The sequence below is a fragment of the Salvia splendens genome, chromosome 16 (genome assembly GCF_004379255.2).
Source record: "Salvia splendens isolate huo1 chromosome 16, SspV2, whole genome shotgun sequence".
In the NCBI taxonomy this organism is placed as follows: Eukaryota; Viridiplantae; Streptophyta; class Magnoliopsida; order Lamiales; family Lamiaceae; genus Salvia; species Salvia splendens.
This window is the reverse complement of record NC_056047.1, coordinates 4,298,629-4,317,711: the sequence shown is the minus strand read 5'-3', so window position 1 is coordinate 4,317,711 and position 19,083 is coordinate 4,298,629. Positions and strand designations below refer to the sequence as shown.

General features: G+C 32.9%; 1 protein-coding gene and 1 pseudogene across 1 annotated transcript; one reads left to right on the top strand and one right to left on the bottom strand.

Moving 5' to 3' along the window:
- Window positions 1–741: 741 nt before the first annotated feature.
- Window positions 742–2,226, top strand: LOC121772135 (annotated as a pseudogene).
- A 14,927-nt stretch (window positions 2,227–17,153) lies between these two features.
- Window positions 17,154–18,297, bottom strand: LOC121772489 (mini zinc finger protein 2-like). Its single transcript, XM_042169614.1, has one exon. It carries the CDS (start codon window positions 18,129–18,131, stop codon window positions 17,826–17,828), a length of 306 nt encoding a protein of 101 aa, XP_042025548.1. The 5' UTR covers window positions 18,132–18,297; the 3' UTR covers window positions 17,154–17,825.
- Between the last annotated feature and the right edge of the window lie 786 nt (window positions 18,298–19,083).

The following is a 19,083-nucleotide window of genomic DNA, read 5'->3' as shown; positions in this document are numbered from 1 at the left end:
CGATCCTATTTGACATTTACATTAATGACGCTCTTATACATTGATTTGTTCAGCCGATACCGTTGAACTTTGTGTTATCCCGGGTTTGATAAGATGCGATGGAAAAGTTAATGAAGACGCGTAGCATTAATTTTTAAATAAACGGTGAAAATATTAGATAATAGAATATGAGATATATACATAATATAAAAATTAAATTGTGGCATTTTATGTTTATGTCTATTTCCTGCAAAATGAGACATTTTATGGTTAAGATGGGAGTGTAAAATTGGGTTAGTAATGTCTTTATTTTGAAATTAAAATCCAGTTTGTTTTATGAAGAATTTTATATTTTCTCTTAATATGAATCTTTATTTAATTATAATTAAATTTTGATTAATAATACGATTTATGAGTGAGCTACCTAACAGGATTTGCCATTAGTTGGAACCTTAATCATTACTTAAACTAAGCATGGTGTTAAAATTCCAACACTGTTTTTTAGCTTACCTTTGACTGCCTAATTAAGCACAGACAAAAAAAATAAGACGACAATTAGGATGATAATTTAGGTATTAAAAGTATTTTTGTAAAATGGTGTGCGAGTGCAGGTTGTCATGCAATATCATGTTATGTATTTGTACAAGTGAAAATAGTAGCAGTATTTATGATTTCACATGAGAAAGCAGTTGATGGGAAGGGTGGGGTGCATTTATTTATTCATTCATGTAATTTACAGCAAGGAAACTTAACTAGAGGGGATTACAACTCAGGTTAAAACCCCCCAAAACAAGTGGTTAAGAAGCAAGCACAACCACAGACTCTCAGATTTTTATTATCTACAGTCTCATCATCTTCTTCTCCTCCTTCTCCTTCCTTCTTCCTCTTAAATCTCTCTCTCTCTCTCTCTCTCTCTCTCTCTCTCTCTCTAGATGTCTCCCCAAACCCTAATTACGCCTCTATTAATCAATTACTGTTGATTGATCACCAATAGCGCATGTGTTTTTAGATGTTTTTTCAGCTGACATGGACTTAGCCAATTCCACCGTCAAAACTCCGGAGGCAGAGTCCGAGACTCCCACCCGGATCCAGCCCGCCCCCAAATCTGCCCCGCCCTTCTCCAACGGCGTCCTCAAGCGCCACGCGCCGCTCCTCCACCACCCCGTCGTCGTCACCTACAAGGAATGCCTCAAGAATCACGCAGCTGCTCTGGGCGGCCACGCCGTCGACGGATGCGGCGAGTTCATGCCTGCCCCGGCTTCCGACCCGGCTCTCCCCACTTCGCTAAAATGCGCCGCGTGTAACTGCCACCGCAATTTCCACCGCCGCGACCCGGAGGATCCCCCCACCCACGCGCCACCCCCCCTCCGCCGTGCCGGCGATTGAGTTCCAGCCGCACCACCGCCACCACCCGCCCCCTCCTCGGAGCGGCTCCAGCCCTAACAATTCCCCCTCCCCGCCGCCGATCTCCTCCTCTTACTACCCCTCCGCGCCGCACATGCTCCTCGCCCTCAGCCACGGCCTCTCCGCGCCGCCCTCCGACGTCAGCCACCACCACACCTCCCCAATCTCGGCCGGCGGGGGAAACCTCAGCTCCGGCAGCCGCAAGCGCTACCGCACCAAATTCACCCAATTCCAAAAGGAGAAAATGCTGGAATTCGCGGAGAAAGTCGAGTGGAAAATGCAGAAGCGTGACGAAGACGCCACCAACTCCTTCTGCGGCGAAATCGGGGTCGATAAAGGCGTCTTCAAAGTCTGGATGCACAACAACAAAAACACATTCGGGAAGAAGGACGACGACAACAACAACAACAACAATCCCCCTCCGCAGCTGATGCCGCATTTATCCAAAACCGAAATCTCAACTCCCTCCCCCTCCCCCGCCGTCGCCGTTTCCAACGGCAACGGCATGAGCTACAGCGACATGAACGAGGAGCAGCTCCATCTCCATGCTCACGGCCTTGGTACTAATGGATCTTCTTCTTCTTGATCGAATCTCAAAACGCGATGGATGATTCAATTAAATAAAATTAGATAGCGAGGAAAAAAGAAAAAGGAAACCGAAATTTGGGGGATCAGCTGCAATCGTCGATTAGTTTTCTTAATCTCTGCTTTCATTTTAGATTTGCTACATCTTTTGTTTAATTTTAGCTATTAATATGACTAGCCATGATCAAATTTCTGAGGATCATATTGAAATGGAGGAGGATTATTAGCTATATTACCATATTTGGAATTTTTGTTGAATTGCACCTTTTTTAGGGTTTTTGTTCAATTCCAAGTTTTTTAGCCTTCAAATATTTGAATCGATCGCCATGCATGAAACAGGGTGTTGTTTTGTCCAATTTGCAGCAGCACAAAGTGGTAGTGGGTGCATAAATTGAGGCTGTTTTATTACTCTATTTTTTTTTATATTTTGAATTAGCATCTTCTTCAGATACTTTCTTTATTTCGGCAAGAAGATGGATAGATACTGATTTCTTCAAGGTTTTAAAAATATTATTCCTAACTGCATAATTTAATGATATGCTTTAGATGCCATTTCTCCTTTTGTTTGCCTGCATCTTTTACTTTATGCCATGTATTTAAACTTTATCTATCTATGCATAGGGATTCCCTATTGTAAGAAATTCCATCCTCAAATTTCACAAATTAATTGTCGTAAGTCCCATTTTTGATTTTTTGGCATATTTATTTGGTTTGGGATGACGATGATGATGATAGCTTAGAGAATAAACCAAGATTTGTTGCCTAAGTATATTATTGGGGGCTTAGTAGCTAAGATTAAGGTTTCTTAGCTAATCCTACGTTAATATAAATGAAATCTTTACTAGTTAAACTTTGCTTTCAAGACAAGCACCGATGATGAATTTTTATAATGGCTCGGTTGCTACTAATTAAGATAAATCTATAGAGGGATAATTATAAAGCTTATATCAATTTTGATGTTAAACATTGGCATTTGATAGATCTGATTAAGTTTTATGGAGATATAAAAGTGATTTCAAAGATTAAAGTGTTATTTGACGCTTTTGTCCTTATGACCGGCGATGCACTGCTTACCCTCAGTTCATCAACCTAACATCAAATTCAAGAACATAAATAAGTGATCAACTAATATCAAATTCGAAATTGAAACAATTGATCAACAAGCAATAATAATCAATAATCCGATAATGGTCAACTTCATCAAACTGGGTCAATTAAACAAAAGGCCTTCAGAGGTAGTGTTCGAAATGCAATCAAACAGGTATCATCGTCGGGTGATTGTTCAATCACGCTTAACAAACTCCTGAAAATCAAGTGATTACTTGTCAAGTTTTTTTACATTGAATCAAAATTAACAAGTTAAAGTTTAGGCTAATCTGTAGTTTGATACACATTCTGTGTAAGTGAGTGTGTGTAATTATTGGAAGGTGACAAATTGGGAATGTCTTGTCCATCGCCACTGCTTCTGTGTGTGTTTGGTTTTGGGGAGAGAGAGGGTTTTATGTTTGGGTGTTGAGGGGTGCAAAGGCATTTGTGTGTGTGTGTGTGTGTGTGTGTGTGAAAGAGTGAGTGAGAGATAGAGATTCAACAACCGAAGGTGTGGGACAATCCTTTCTCATTAACTTCTCAAGAGAGTGGGCCATGGGTACATAGCTGGATTTTTTTTCTGAGATTTTATCTTAGTTTATTATGCAAATACATTTTGGCAAGCCCCTAACACTTCTTCATTATTGCAATTTCTTTGCCTCTTTCAAGTCTTACCACTTATCATTGTTTCTTCCTGGTATGGGAATCATGATGCATGTACTCATCACTAAATTCACTTTTAAATTATGTTTTGAATTACTCTATTTTAATACTTTAATTTTGGAACACATTTGTAGTTAAGTTGAGGAGATTTTACCCGTGTACACTTCCTTGACCATTATTTGCTTCTCCTATTACACCTACATGTCACATGCAACTGTTATTACTATTAAATTGGATGAAATAACCTAAAATATTTATTAATTTGTATTTGCAATTGTAGTTTGGAAAGTTTTTCATTCTATGACTGGAATGCCAAAAGGCGACACCAACCCACTGATCCCATTTGAACTCGCTATCATGTGGGCGACAAAAAACTGGTGATTTATCAGTGTACGTAGTTGTTCTTTATAAAGTTGGTGGAAAAATTGAGTTGACTCTGAAGAATGATATTAAAACTAAAATTCAAAGAAACGAAAATGTTTACTAATTTTAGTTAATGAAGTTTTCCATTCTATGACTGAGTGCCAAAAGTCGATACCAACCCACTAATCCCACTTGAACCTGCGCCATTATGCATGCGACAAAAAACCGTTGATTACTAGTATATGTAGTTGCTCTCTAGAAAGTTGGTGGAAAAAATTGAGTTGACTTTGAGGCGAGTTATCGAAGTTGGAGTTTGAATAATTGGAAATGACGACTAATTTTAGTTGATGAAGTTTTCCATTCTATGACTGAATGCCAAAAGGCGGTGCCAACCCTTTGATCCCACTTAAACACGCCATTATGAGGGCGATAAAAAATCGTTGGTTTAGTAGAATATACGGTTGTTGCCTAGAAAGTTGGTGGAAAATTTGAGTTGATTCAAGGCGAGGTATCGAAACTAAAATTCAAATAATTGGAAATGATGACTAATTTTAGTTAATAAAGTTTTCCATTGATGGAATGGTGAAATGCGGTGCCAACCCACTGATCCCACTTAAACACGCCATTATGTGGGTGACAAATAACCGCTAATTTATTAGTATATGTAGTTGTTATATAGAAAGTTGGTGGAAAAATTGAGTTAACTCTGAGGCGAGATATAGAAACTAGATATAGAAACTGAGAATAGAATAGTTTGAAATGAAGACTAATTGTAGTTAATGAAGTTTTGGGACAATGCCAACATTGTGACACCACTTAAACTTGCTATTATGTGTGTAACACAAATCCGCAGATTTTAGATGGATTAGTATGTGGAATTTGCGTTACCCATCAAAAATAAAATAGAGAAGATGAACACGAATAAAAGAGGCGACATTGTATATATTGACTTATTTGAGAATTAAAACTAAATAGAGAAATTGAACTTTGTTTCTTGGAAAGTTAAAAATAGCATCATATACTATATATTCATATAATATGAATTTTTGCACACATTGGACGGGTGAGAGTTAGAGTTAAGCGTTTAGATCGTTACAGTTAATCTAGTTTTTCCCAAAATCGATTACGCTAAGTTTTAACTAAAATTATTCGTCAATTTTAATCTTTTATGAATCTTTTATAGAGTAACTTTATTTGAGGTCCTTTATCATTGTCTTTAGATATTTCAACTATTTTCACCTTTTTTTAACCTCATGGGTAATATTGTCCATTTACTCACCTTTAGTAACTTTATGTGGCTTCCTCGGAAATATACAGTCATTTGTTTGTAATATAGAAATAATCATGGATTTTAGGCATACTGATGTCAGCTATTTGCGTTCCTTTAACAATCTATATTATCTCTAATTTGAGTAGAAAACCACGATATTATGTTGTCTTATTTGGAAATTGGAATTTAATTTTTCTCTCTTTTAAAAAGTTTGGAATAACATCTTCAATTATGGACTTTATATTTCCAATAAAAAATTCTACTCCGTATTTTATTTACTACAGAATAATCCATGAACAATAGGGTTTTTATTGTCACAGTTGCTAATAAATTTTATTAACATGGATAATCGCTTGATATAGATAGTAATACTAATTACATTTGATGTCCTTCCGAAGTGTCTTTTGATACATATATATTTGCACCCTAGTGTAGTCAATTTGTTTTCTTTGTAGTGTAAAATTAGAATATGTAATTGTTTTAATTAATATATCCTGAAATAAAGATTACCAATATCAGTGAACAGAATAAAAATAATAACAAAAAGTCCAAATATTAATTTTGTGAATATTTTTTTCTTTTTCTTTTTCTTTTTTTAATCACCGAACGGGCTTTATTTGGGCCGCAAATCAAATAGTTCCAAATATCTCATTAATAAGTTTTGGTGTCAATTATTCAGTAAATTTACAAGGCTAACACTGTCTAATTTATAAAATATAGTACTATATTTGTACCTATATATTTAGAATGAAGCTTGTACAATATTTATATAAGGAGACGGAGAGAGACAAAAGTAAAACAATTGGAGTGTGGGGACTTGAAAGGGATATTTAAGGACGTGTACAATAAAATTTAAATTACTGAAGGACCACAAAATAAAGCCTCAAATACTTAGCCCAAACATGGGTCCAATTTCACCACATGATTATTCAATTCGAATTCAGTATATTTTATGCTAGGCATAAATATATGTGGCTTTTTCTAATTACAGTAAAACGGTACGAGATTATTATACTTTTATATCTGCCTCTTCAATTATTTTTTTTATAAAATATTTATGCAGAAAAGAATTGTGGGAAGCAATTAAGTAATTAACATTACCTGAACACATGATATACTGTCACTGGAGAAATGACACAGAAATCTTATCAAGATCCAATTTTGGTTGACAATAATAATCTATTAGCCTAAAGATAAAAAATACACAAAAAGTAATTTAAATGTGACTTTTCAGTCGTTCGAACTTCTAATATTTTAGGAATACCTGATGTTTGCAAGTGAAAAACAATGTCCTATATCATATATTCATATTTGATATTGACAGTGTACATACTTAAGGAAACTATATTAAATTATAAGCACTACATACTTCTACCAAATTCTACATACTTAGGAAAATATATTACAATGCACATCAACAAGATTATGAACTTTATACCTCTATACAAAGAGAGTGTTATGATATTCAAACTTTGTTACATATCTAAATCTTGTGAACCAACTTCATATCTCGTGACCATGAACGGATCCAAATAAAATATTTCAGAGATTTAAGTCTCATTTTAAACTCTTTTTTCTATTATAAAATATTTGAATTTATCCAAAAAATGTTGTCACTAATCTATATCAATATTCCAAATCATCCAAAAAATATTTTCAATAAAATTAGTTAATACAGTCTCTACCAATAACTTTTTATATGTCGGCCCCTACACAATTTTAATAGTAATATAAATACTATCATTCATATTCTCCTTAAAACACACTTATCGCTTACACAAATTTAGTGCTCAATATAAATATTGTTCACACCATTTGAAACTAGTTTTCAACTCCTCCTAAATATCAATATATATTTAAAAATCCGGAGCCATAATTAATGGGACAGAAGTCGTAGGAGTATTAAGTTGGGGTATGATTTATTGATGAGATATAGCCATATAGGACATAATGGTAATGAAGGAGAATGAGGTAAAGTAGGAGTAGGTTCCTTAATTAGGTCAAATACGCGACCCCAAAAATTAAATAATGAAGGCATCCATCATTTGAAAAATTCCAGATTGAGATAATCTTACATTTAAGATCATTCACGAATCTGGACCACCTCATCGCATAAATTGTGATTCTGCACTTTTTTTTTATTTTTTAAACTTTTTATTTCTTTCTCAAGTGGTCCCTTGATTTATTAAATTCTTCAATTTACCTAACTGCATTTTATTCACAATCTCTAATGCAATTAAAAAGCAGAGTAAATAATGTATATCTTGCGAAATAAAGTTAATTATTGTCGGTGCACTTTAACCATTTTAGTGTACTTACATTGTTATGCAACGGGTTTTACTTTTTACTAGTTCAAAATATTGATGTGCTTAAAAAGAAAAATAATCTTATTAATTATATGTACTATACAATATTTGTATATTTTTGGGCCTTTTTTAATTTCCCTTTTTGCTTTGGATACAACACATTACTATGGATTGCCTATATACTTACAAACGTCAAGTGATAAGTTCTATACAATAAAAATCTTGTATATAAAAATAAATCCAAATATTTAGTGGAACTCGAAATAATAATATTTAAAAGGGAGATAAACAGTGAATCAAACCAGTTAACACTTTTGTAACGAAGCCCAGTTTTATTGTATTAGGCTTGGCCCAGTTTTAATTAAAAGGGTTATTTCAGAATTGAGAAACCCATCTAAATATAAAAATTAAACAATAAATAAATAAAAATGGGAAGCTCTTTCACATGATTAATATAAATAAATATACAAGCTCTGCTTGTATATATTATGAAGTACTACTAGTTAACTACTATCATAATAAGTATACTTGTTATTTTCCAAAGAGTAAAGGCCAAAATTGGTCCTAAACATATAGTCATTTTACGATTTTGGTCCTAAACATTATCTTTTGGATTTTTTGGTCCTGCACATATGAACATTTGATCATTTTGGTCCTGCACATATGGAAATTTGATCATTTTGGTCCCCCGTCAACATTTTCGTTAAAAACTAACGGTCAACATTATCTTTTGGATTTTTTGGTCCTGCACATATGGATATTTGATCATTTTGGTCCTGCACATATGGATATTTGATCATTTTGGTCCTGCACATATGGAATTTTGATCATTTTGGTCCTCCGTCAACATTTTCGTTAAAAACTAACGGTCAACTGCCGATTTTTGGCTAAAACAATGGGTTGGGTCGGGTCGTGTTTGGGTCGGGTTTGAGTTACACGTTAAGAAAAAAAATAATTATTTTTTATTAATTAAAAAATTATCAAACTTTAATTTTTAGTTATTTTTGTTGATTAAAAATATTATAACGACTAAAACATGATGTTATTATAGGATTTAAACATGATATTACACAATAAAATAAAAAATTACCAAATTAAAATAATCATTTTTTAATCAAAATAATAAAATTAAAGTATATTAATATTAAATCTATATAATAAAATTAAATAATTAAAAAATTATTTTTAATAAAATCTAAGCATAATATTTTCTTCAAATTCAAGAAAAAATTAATTAAAAAATACTATACTTTAATTTTATTAATTAAAAAATATTAATTAATTTTTTAAGAATATTATCCTTAGATTTTAACGAAAATATTATGCTTAGATTTTAAGAAAATATTATTTTTTTCTTAACGTGTAACCCAAACCCGACCCGACCCAACCCATTGTTTTAGTCAAAAATCGGCCGTTGACCGTTAGTTTTTAACGAAAATGTAGATGGGGGACCAAAATGATCAAAATTCCATATGTGCAGGACCAAAATGATCAAATGTCCATATGTGCAGGACCAAAAAATCCAAAAGATAATGTTGACCGTTAGTTTTTAACGGAAATATTGACGGAGGACCAAAATGATCAAATGTCCATATGTGCAGGACCAAAAAATCCAAAAGATAATGTTTAGGACCAAAATCGTAAAATGGCTATATGTTCAGGACCAATTTTGGCCTTTACTCTTTTCCAAATAACATCACATGATACATCTTACATGGTTTTTTGTTGGAATGGTTTGTTGAATTAAGTAATTCCCAAATTCAATTATAATTATAGTTTAGCTGCGAGGACCACATGCACGATTTATCTTTTAATAGTGGTCTATTCACTTATATACAGGTGGATTCTACTAATTCTCTTCAGCTAGTACGATTTCAATTTTAAGCAAAGTAATATATCAATTCAAATTTCCAACATTTAATTACTTATATTGTTTCGCTTATTTTTTTAAAAAACTCTCAAACTTCGAAAGTATTTCCAGTCTTGGTCCAACATTTAATAATGCGTTTCTCTCTCAGTTAATAAAATATTTACCTTGACAAATTTTCCTGCATAAACATTAATTAATTGTCCCAATAAAAGTTTTGCCGTATTTAATCCAAAAATTCTTACAACATCGATACATGTGATAAGAGTTGGATTTTCAAAGTATGCAGAAAATGGAATGTTACAATAATTAATTGGGCGGCGGCCTTAATTAATTTCTCATGCCATGTTGCCCCGCAGCCTCTACACTCTAAAATTTAAATGCATTAATTTTAATTCATTTATGATTAAAACATAAAATTAAGTTTTTAATTCTTTTAGACTTTGACATGAATCCTATTTTTTATGGTCATATATATCAAAGTACGGTTTTGGAAATTTTAGGTTTTGCAACGATACATTTTAACTATCCCAATTGACTCTAGAAATTTGAGTTACTAGTCTACTCAATTTGGAATCATCCACATTTCAAAAATATGTTTTGAACCCATTAAATAGAATGAGTTAAAAATCAAATTTGTGTTTCCAAATTTAAAATGAATTGTTTATAGTTGTCGACAACACAAAAGCAAGAGATATGAGGGATCGAGTAAAACATTTAGTGTCGCATTTTCATTTTACATTTCATCTCATTATAACAAGGTAAATTAGGAGTATGAAATATGTATTTGAGAAACAATTTAGGGCGTTCCATGCGATAAATGAATGAATTGATTGTATTTGTTTGCCCATAAAAACATGATGCGATTTTATCATCATCAAAAGAGACATGTGGTATTGAAACTATTTACTACAACGGCATGTGGTTAAGGATTTCTTTTGGTGATGAACAAATTTGGAATGAAATAATTGTGTTTGGTTTAAATAAGTAAAAACCCAATGGTGCTAAATTTCAGTTTTTTTTAAATGACTTTTCGTGGGAAATTATTTCGACCAAAAGTTTATGAAAGCGGTCCCCTTAAAGTGGTCACAATTTCTCTTGTGCTTATTTTTGTGACAACCCACTTGCAAAACTAATTAATTTTAAGATAATCATATATTTTACATTTATTGGAATTTATAAGGGCAAATTCTCTTTTTTAATTTGAGCATATGGTTGTTGAATAAGCTACATTAGTAATTAATGTATGAGTTGCCCCTCTTGACATCAGTCGTAATTTCTTCCTTTCTATATGAGTTTATTTGTAATTCCCTCATTCAAATAGGAGTTTATTTTTTTTAAAAGCTACATTAGTAATTAAATTCCTATAATAAATACAATTCTTAGTATATTAAATTTATAAGCATATTGCGATTAGACACCTTCTTATACATAAATGATGAAAATTTATTCTTTTTTTTTTCTTTTTCAAATTTAGTGGTCCAATTACTACTAGGAATTACTATATCTATTTCCCTCATAGTCACCTACACTTTGACATTCATTAACAAACTTTAGGTTTTGTTTTTGTTTATTTTAATTCAACATATCTACAGCTACTACAAGAAGGTTAGAAAAAGATAAATTATAACTAAAAGATAATGTAATTAATTTTTTCACCAATTGGGTTGGTTTGAAGAAATTCAACATGTTGCATGCTTGTATTCATCATGATTAAACCCTAATTATTGTTGCTATCGAATTAGATAAATAATTAATGGCGTGAAAAAAGAAGTGTCAGAGCGTAACCACAATTTGGTAAGATTTGTTATAAATGCCTCTAACAAAATTAAAGTGTGAAAAAAGTTAGGGTTGGACCACAGTACTCGGAAAACATAAAGATTAGAAATTTGTGATATGGTTCTATCTACTGATTTAAATGTGTCAGCCTCACTCTCTCAAACACATGATTTCTGCATTACTATGAATTCATTACTCTCCCACATTAATATCGCCATTTCAAAAAATTGAATTTGCTTATTCCTTCCAAATTAATTACTAATTTATATCCTAATTCCGTTCACCAATTAAAAAACTAACAAGAATATAAATTTAAACCGAAATTAATCAGTTTTATTTTCGATGACTTGTTGTTCTAATATTTTTGCTGGTTGAAAATTTTTTAAGATCCGCCGTTTTTTCTGCAAAATGTATTTTCCCAAAACATCATAGAATCATCATCTTATAACATAACTCTACAAAACGTATCTATATTAAGATTGAACCATTATATTTCTTCTTCCATTTTATCTTTTCTTGGTCGGAGAATCAATGAAACACCTTTAAACAAACTACATTAAAAAAAAGAAAAAAAAAATCAATTTCCACATTATCACCAAAAACATTTTGTTTTTACGACCATTTTGAGTTTCACACTAATTACTCAAGAAATTTGAAATTAGATTAAACGTGAAATTGAATACTCGTTAAGTCCGTATCAAATTCTCTATTCCTGTGATGGGCCTAAAACAGTAGCTCCTATTTAGTCCATGAAAGAAATTGCTGGAAAAGGGCCCAATACTAGGCCCATATGTTTACAATCATTATATCAACTCGTAGCCCTACAGCATTACATAAAATAGTTAAAATTTATTAAAGCCCATGGGCTAAAATAATATCCAGTGTAAACAAGCCATTGCTATTCACATTCAACATGCTTTGCTTTTCTTTTTCTCAGGAAAATTTCTTTTTCTTATTTGCTTTAGCTAAGTAGGCACAAAATAGATCTAACTATAATCAACTTTTGTATATAACTCTTTAAAAGTTTGACAAGCCAGTCACACCTTTTACTGTAAGGGCATGAAATTCTACTACAATAAACTCATCTTTCAAAATTAGAACGCAAGTATAAAAATGGCCAAAATTAGTGTGCAAAGAAAATCGTCTTCATGTTAAGGACATAATTAATTGTCTAATACGCCGTTAATGTAATTTATTTTTGCTTTAATGGTAAATTTTCATTTTTATTTCTTAATTTTAGTTGTGACACCAAATTTGATGCTACTTTTTAAAACATAAGCACAAATTAACTTACTTAGTTGATATAAATGTTCTTGGCCATTTTCTTTTTCTTGTTCACAAACACATTATAATATTAAAGTATAATGACCTCACACACTTGTACCAAGGTACATATTTTTGTGCAACAAATTGGATAGTGCTATTATATCTTCAAACACTTCACTAATACAATTATATATATATAGGAGTATTAAGGTCCTATTGCCCCTTTAGTGTTAAGTTCCAACTTAATATCAACCATTGGATTAAGATGTTGGACGGTTATGACGAAGCTTTAATATAGGGAACCGTTTTACATTATTAGTTGTAGTCTGTACATTATAGGGTTATAAATGTAAAAATACAATGAATCACACACGTAATTAAGCGGGATTTTGAGTGACCTTCCAAATACTCTCTCTCTCTCTCCAACCGCATTCCTCTTCAACCCAAAATCCTCAATCGTCTCCCCTCATTCCCAACCATTCTTAAACCCTAGCTTCGATTTCCGCAGTCAAATCCACGTTCCGCCGCCGTTTCAGAGTTGAAGCCTCAATCCCTTCACACGCGACGGTCTTTTTCCATTCGACAAGAAGGTAGGTTTTAAAAGTTCCAATTTTTCGTGAATAGGCACTTTGAATCGATGAATTTCACCATCGTTCGGTTGATTTTTCATGATTTTTCACAAACGTTCAGTTCATATATCCGTAAATCCTGAAATAGGGCTAATTTTTGTTAGGGTTTTGTCCATTGTTGAATTTTGTAGTTAATTACCGGAATACAATTGTGTAATTGTCGATTTTGTAAATTAAATTTTATTATGTTTTGATTGTTGGTTTGTCTGACAGAACATCAATGATGAAAAGAGGCAGACCCTTCAAAAGCCAACCTACCCAGACTGCAGGTGAGCAATCTATTGCACTTGCCATTTGTATTCATCGAGAAGTTGGTCATTATTGTAGTATGTGGTGTATATGGTGATTTTGTTCTAATCTGAAACGATTGGTTCCCCTGAATTTGTGCATTATTTGTTTTTGTGGTACATTATTGACTTTCTTGCACTTTCCATTTGTATTCATCGAGAAATTGTTCATTATTGTAACTGTGGAGTATATGATGATGTTGTTTTAATCTGAATCGATTGGTTCCCTTGAATTTGTGCATTATTTGCTTGATGTTGTACATTATTGACCAATCTCTTACATTTGCCATTTGTATTCATCGAGAACTTGTACATTATAGTAGGCAGTGGTGTATACGCAGCGGTATATAAGTTTTTGGTTTAAGCTACATCTATTAGTTCCCCTGAATTTGTGCATTATATGTTTGTTGTTGTACATTATTAAGCAATCTATTGAACTTGTCGTTTGTATAAATGGAATATTTGTACATTACTGTAAGCATTGTTGTCCATTATGTGTTTGTGATATGCTGTATCAATTGATTTCAAAGAAATCTTGGAATTAAGTGGATGTTTTATTGATCTGTGCATTATTTGCTTATTTTTGTACATTATTTAGCAAGAAGTGTTCATTATAGGAGATTAATGTGATACATTACTGTGTCTTATTTTGGACAAATCGTTTAGCAATCCATGGGCTAGGGTATAGTAGTGTCTATTATATTCGTACACATATTAGGTTACATTATTCAGGTTAATTGTTACATTATTTGCTACTAATGTACTACATTATATGTGATGACATATTCATTAATTGATGTTGCGTGTACAATATTATGTTATATAGGACTCTAAAATTTTTGAAACCGTCTTTTACACAACATCAAAGCTACCAAGGGTAGACTATGAAGAGATGTTGGATGGTGTTGTCCCGTTAGCAATTGCGCAGCGTTTCTGGCAGAGAATGACAGAACAAAAAGAGGAGCCCCCTAAAGTGCAAGCTGAAGTGGGTGAAGGGCCAAGTAGATCAAAGAAAGGGAACCTCCTATATTTCAGGAGGGTTTAATTGATTATTTGGTCGTTCACCATTTGTTGTAATTGTATGGTTGTTTTTTTTATGTGTACATTAATTCTTTGTTTAGTTACATTATTAACAGATTAATGTATACATTAATTGCTTGATTTTGTACATTATGCATGTCAAAGGATGTATATACTATATTAGATTAATGTGATACATTATTGATGGTTCCGCTTGTGAGTGGGTACTACAACCTAGCCCCATGGATTGCTAAACCCAAAGGGAAAGAATTCAATTTCCTTTCAACATTATTCTCTTCAATCTGTACATTATTTACTGATCCGTGCACATTATTAGATACTATTGGTACATTATTTACTGTACCAAATCTTAAACGCATTAAAAAATGAAATTTAATTCATGTGGTGGTGCTATAACCTAGTCTCATGGATTGCTAAACCCAAGGGGAATGATTCAAACTCTTTGCCTTTTGTAATGGTTCCGTTTGTGAGTGGGTATTACAACCTATCCACATGGATTGCTGAACCCAAATGGCATGAATTCAATTTCCTTTCAACATTATTCTATTCAATCTTTACATTATTCACTGATCAATGCACATTATTAGATACTATTGGTATATTATTTACTGTACCAAATCTTAAACGCATTAAATAATGAAATTTAATTCATGTGGTGGTACTATAACCTAGCACCTTGGGTTGCTAAACCCAAGGGGAATGATTCAAACTCTCTGCCCTTTGTAATGGTTCCGTTTGTGAGTGAGTACTACAACCTAGCCCCATGGATTGCTGAATTCAAAGGGCATGAATTCAAGTTCCTTTCAACATTAGTCTCTTCAATCTGTACATTATTCACTGATACAAATGTATATTATTAGATACTATTGGTACATTATTTACTGTACCAAATCTAAAACACACATTAAAACTGTAAATGTCAAAAATTTACAAGATGTAACTCCGGAAAAGAAAACACGAAAAACTGTAAATGTTAGATGATTTCATGAAAATAAAACGACAATCGATGAAAAATAAATCTGAATACAAGGATGAACTAATCACAAACAGATACAGAAAACCATAGACGTCAATTACACGAAATCACAAACAAATACAGAAAACCATAGATGTCAATTACACGACTAATACAATAACTTTCTGCCAAAATTGGTGAATAATCAATTAAGTAACTGAATGTATAACCTTCTTCCATTGTTGACATGAATAAAACGAGAATGAGTGAAATCTCGAAAAATAGAGACGATAATGAAAAAACAGCAGACGTGTTGAATGGAAAAGAGGATTCGCGACGACAATCAAACACTGCAGATGTCTTCAATGGAAAAGAGGTTTTGCAATGATAATTCAGAGATATAATCTCTCAACAAATTGTTATGGGACGAGAAAATAAAAATTGCACACGTGTTCAATGTAGAAGACGATGATAATTCTGGTAGAAAGTGATTAACATTGGCGTGTAATAGGGATGTAATCTTCCAACGTATTTTGGCTGATGATTGAGGGAGGAAATCATGGAAACTACCATAACTGAATCGTAATCCTATACCAAAAATGACATTTTCCTATTAATTTAATAATTTTAATAATCAAAATCAGCTTGATTTTTGGCCATCGAATTTTCAAATCGTGGGGCTAGGATTAAAAAGGAAGAATGAATCATATTTACAAAAAGAATATGATTACGTCCCTCTATATATATCACTCGTTTTTATATGCGATTGAGTAATGTGACATTCATATATAGTTTAGAAAAACCCTCATCCACACACTCTCCAAATAGATGATTTGAGGCCTCTCTTTAGATGCAAAATTTCCATTCTTTCAAGAATTGAAATTTTACAATTCCAACTGGAAATGGGGACTAAATTCCAAAACGATGAAATATGTGACGATGTGGATTTGACATATACCTGAAAACAATTAACATATACCTAACAATGAGAGCATCTCATGGCACATGAGAGTAAATGGAGCATCGTTTTGGAGAAGCACAATGTTAAGTGGAGTCGCATTCCTCTTTCTTGATTACTATAAATATGATCACTTTGTCACCTTAATGTTTCCCATCTTTCTTATCTCATTCCGATCTTCAAAATTAACGGGATGATTATACACCTATGTCGGTCGCCACATTATTGCATATTTTCGTCTCGATTACAATAAATGGACCAAACAATTTCCAATTTACTCTAGAGATAGAGGTCCCAAAATAAAGAGGAAAATGAGTGGAAGGCTGAGGAGATTAATTAAAGAAGCTAATTAATCTAGTCAATTCCCCTACATATTAATTAGGTCAAGATTTCGCTTTAGTGATGTTCCCTTGGGTTCTTTATCAGTCAGTTCAATAGACCAACTTAGCTATGAAAACTGCTTTTTTAAACTAGCTAAATTAAAAGTAAAAAAATTTGCAAGAATTTTCTAGTTTAAATGTAGCTAATAAACAATTTTAGATCAAGATTGATTTTTTTTTCATCTCTTGCTTTCTGATATTTCTTGCTTTTTTTTAGTAAATATGTCTGGCATCAGATGAAATAGGTAAATTCCACAACAGCTGCATCTGAAACACCTTTTTTGTAATATTTGTAGAAAATAGAAAGCAGTAAATGAAATTTACCATATGATCACTTGAACTAACTAGGTTTCTTTCACTTGTTATTTCCAGCAAATTTGTCTGTACATGTTTACACACACTGACACACCACACCCACTACTTCAAACTAATAAGTTACATAAAATCAAGAAACCCAAGAAATCCATTTTCAGGATGAGATAAAATTACATAAAATGGCCTATTTTCTTTGAAAATCAAAGAAAAAGATCTCCATAAAAAAGGAGGAAAAAGAAGGAGATGAAATAATTTACCGCAGCATGCTTTACATGCATATAAGTAAAAACAATAGGCATCAATTGCACTCATACAAACACACACAAAACCCCAAAAAAAACACAAACCATCAATAGGAATTTACATCTCTTCATATATATATATATACATATATATGAATCAAACCAAATCAGAAACAAGTACACCAAGATCCAACACTCATATCTACCTACAAAACCCAAAAATAAATTCCAAAAAAGAAACCCCCAAAAAGAAAGAACAAAACAAAACAAAAGGCCTAACTTTTTTTTCTCCTCCATTGCATTAACCTGATGCACTCCTTCACCAAACCACATCACAAACACACACACACACAACCAAACCTCATCACAAACACACACACACAGAAACACACACTCACAAAAACAAGACACCTCACCAAAGTCCCACACCCTCTTAATTACCTTATTGATCTACATGTTGGTGGAGGAGGTCGGGGAGGAGGAGCCGTCGCAGGCGGCCACCTCCCCCTCAACCTCGCGGCGGTGGAAGTTGCGGTGGCAGCCACAGGCCGCGCACGTGAGGGCCCCTCCGGACCCTTCCTCCCCACACGGCATGAACTCCCTGCATCCGTCCACCGCGTATCCCCCCACGTTGGCCGCGTGGTTCTTCTGGCACTCGGCGTACCTCACCGTCCTCACCGCGTACGACGAGTTCGGGGAGTTGCTGGAGTTGTGGTGATCGCCTCCTCTCTTGTAGACCACTTGCCTCTTCTTCATCTCTATTAGTTAAATTGGAAAGAAAGAGAGAAAAAAGAGGGGTTTTGTGAAATTAAGGGAAGTGTAATTAGGTTGTCAGAGAGAGGATTAAGATAAAAAAAGAGAGAGAAGTTTGGAAAGAAGCAAAGGTGAGCTAGGTTATTTGGAATTGGTGTTGGGCCAAACCCTAACCCTAGGACCCTCTATTTATACACCTCCACTAACCTTTTACTAATTTAATTACTAATCTCATTTTTCGAGATTAATGCTATATTTGGAAAGTTATTTTATTTACTGTTTTTCCGTATATATTAGCCTAAATTCATCGAATCTTTACATGTATACTAGTACTATATTTTTGCTTATTTTATTTTGAGGCTCTATTCGTTGTATCTTTCTTGAACCAAACTTTATATTGGAATAATCATAGAGATTGATGGTGATGATGTTTCGATATTTAATTCGGCCTCATTTTCTTTCCATTTCTTTTCTTTTTGTCAAGTGCTTTTTTGTGGTAGGTGTTATATATAATGATTCATGCATGACTAATTACATAATTGTGATTGAATTTATTAATATATAATGCAATGTTCAACATAGACTATGATATTCGGAGCTTGTTCTATCCATGGATTATGATTGGTGGTGCATAAATTGTCAAATTTAATTTCTTTTATATATGAAATATATTACATCAGATAATGCATTACTTTTAAGTTGTGATTTTATCAATATATCAATCATCTATAGTATATACTATCTTATAATGATACAAGAAACACAACTTTATGATTTAATAAAATTGTACCAATTAAAATATAAATTTCACTTCTCTTCATACTATTTGATATAGAAGTGATAACCATATTGCATGAGATGTACTTTATGTCAAGGTGAGAAATAAATAAAATTGTGGCATGGTTGTTGTGAATTGATGGCTCAACTTCCTAACAACTAATTAGCTTACGATGGA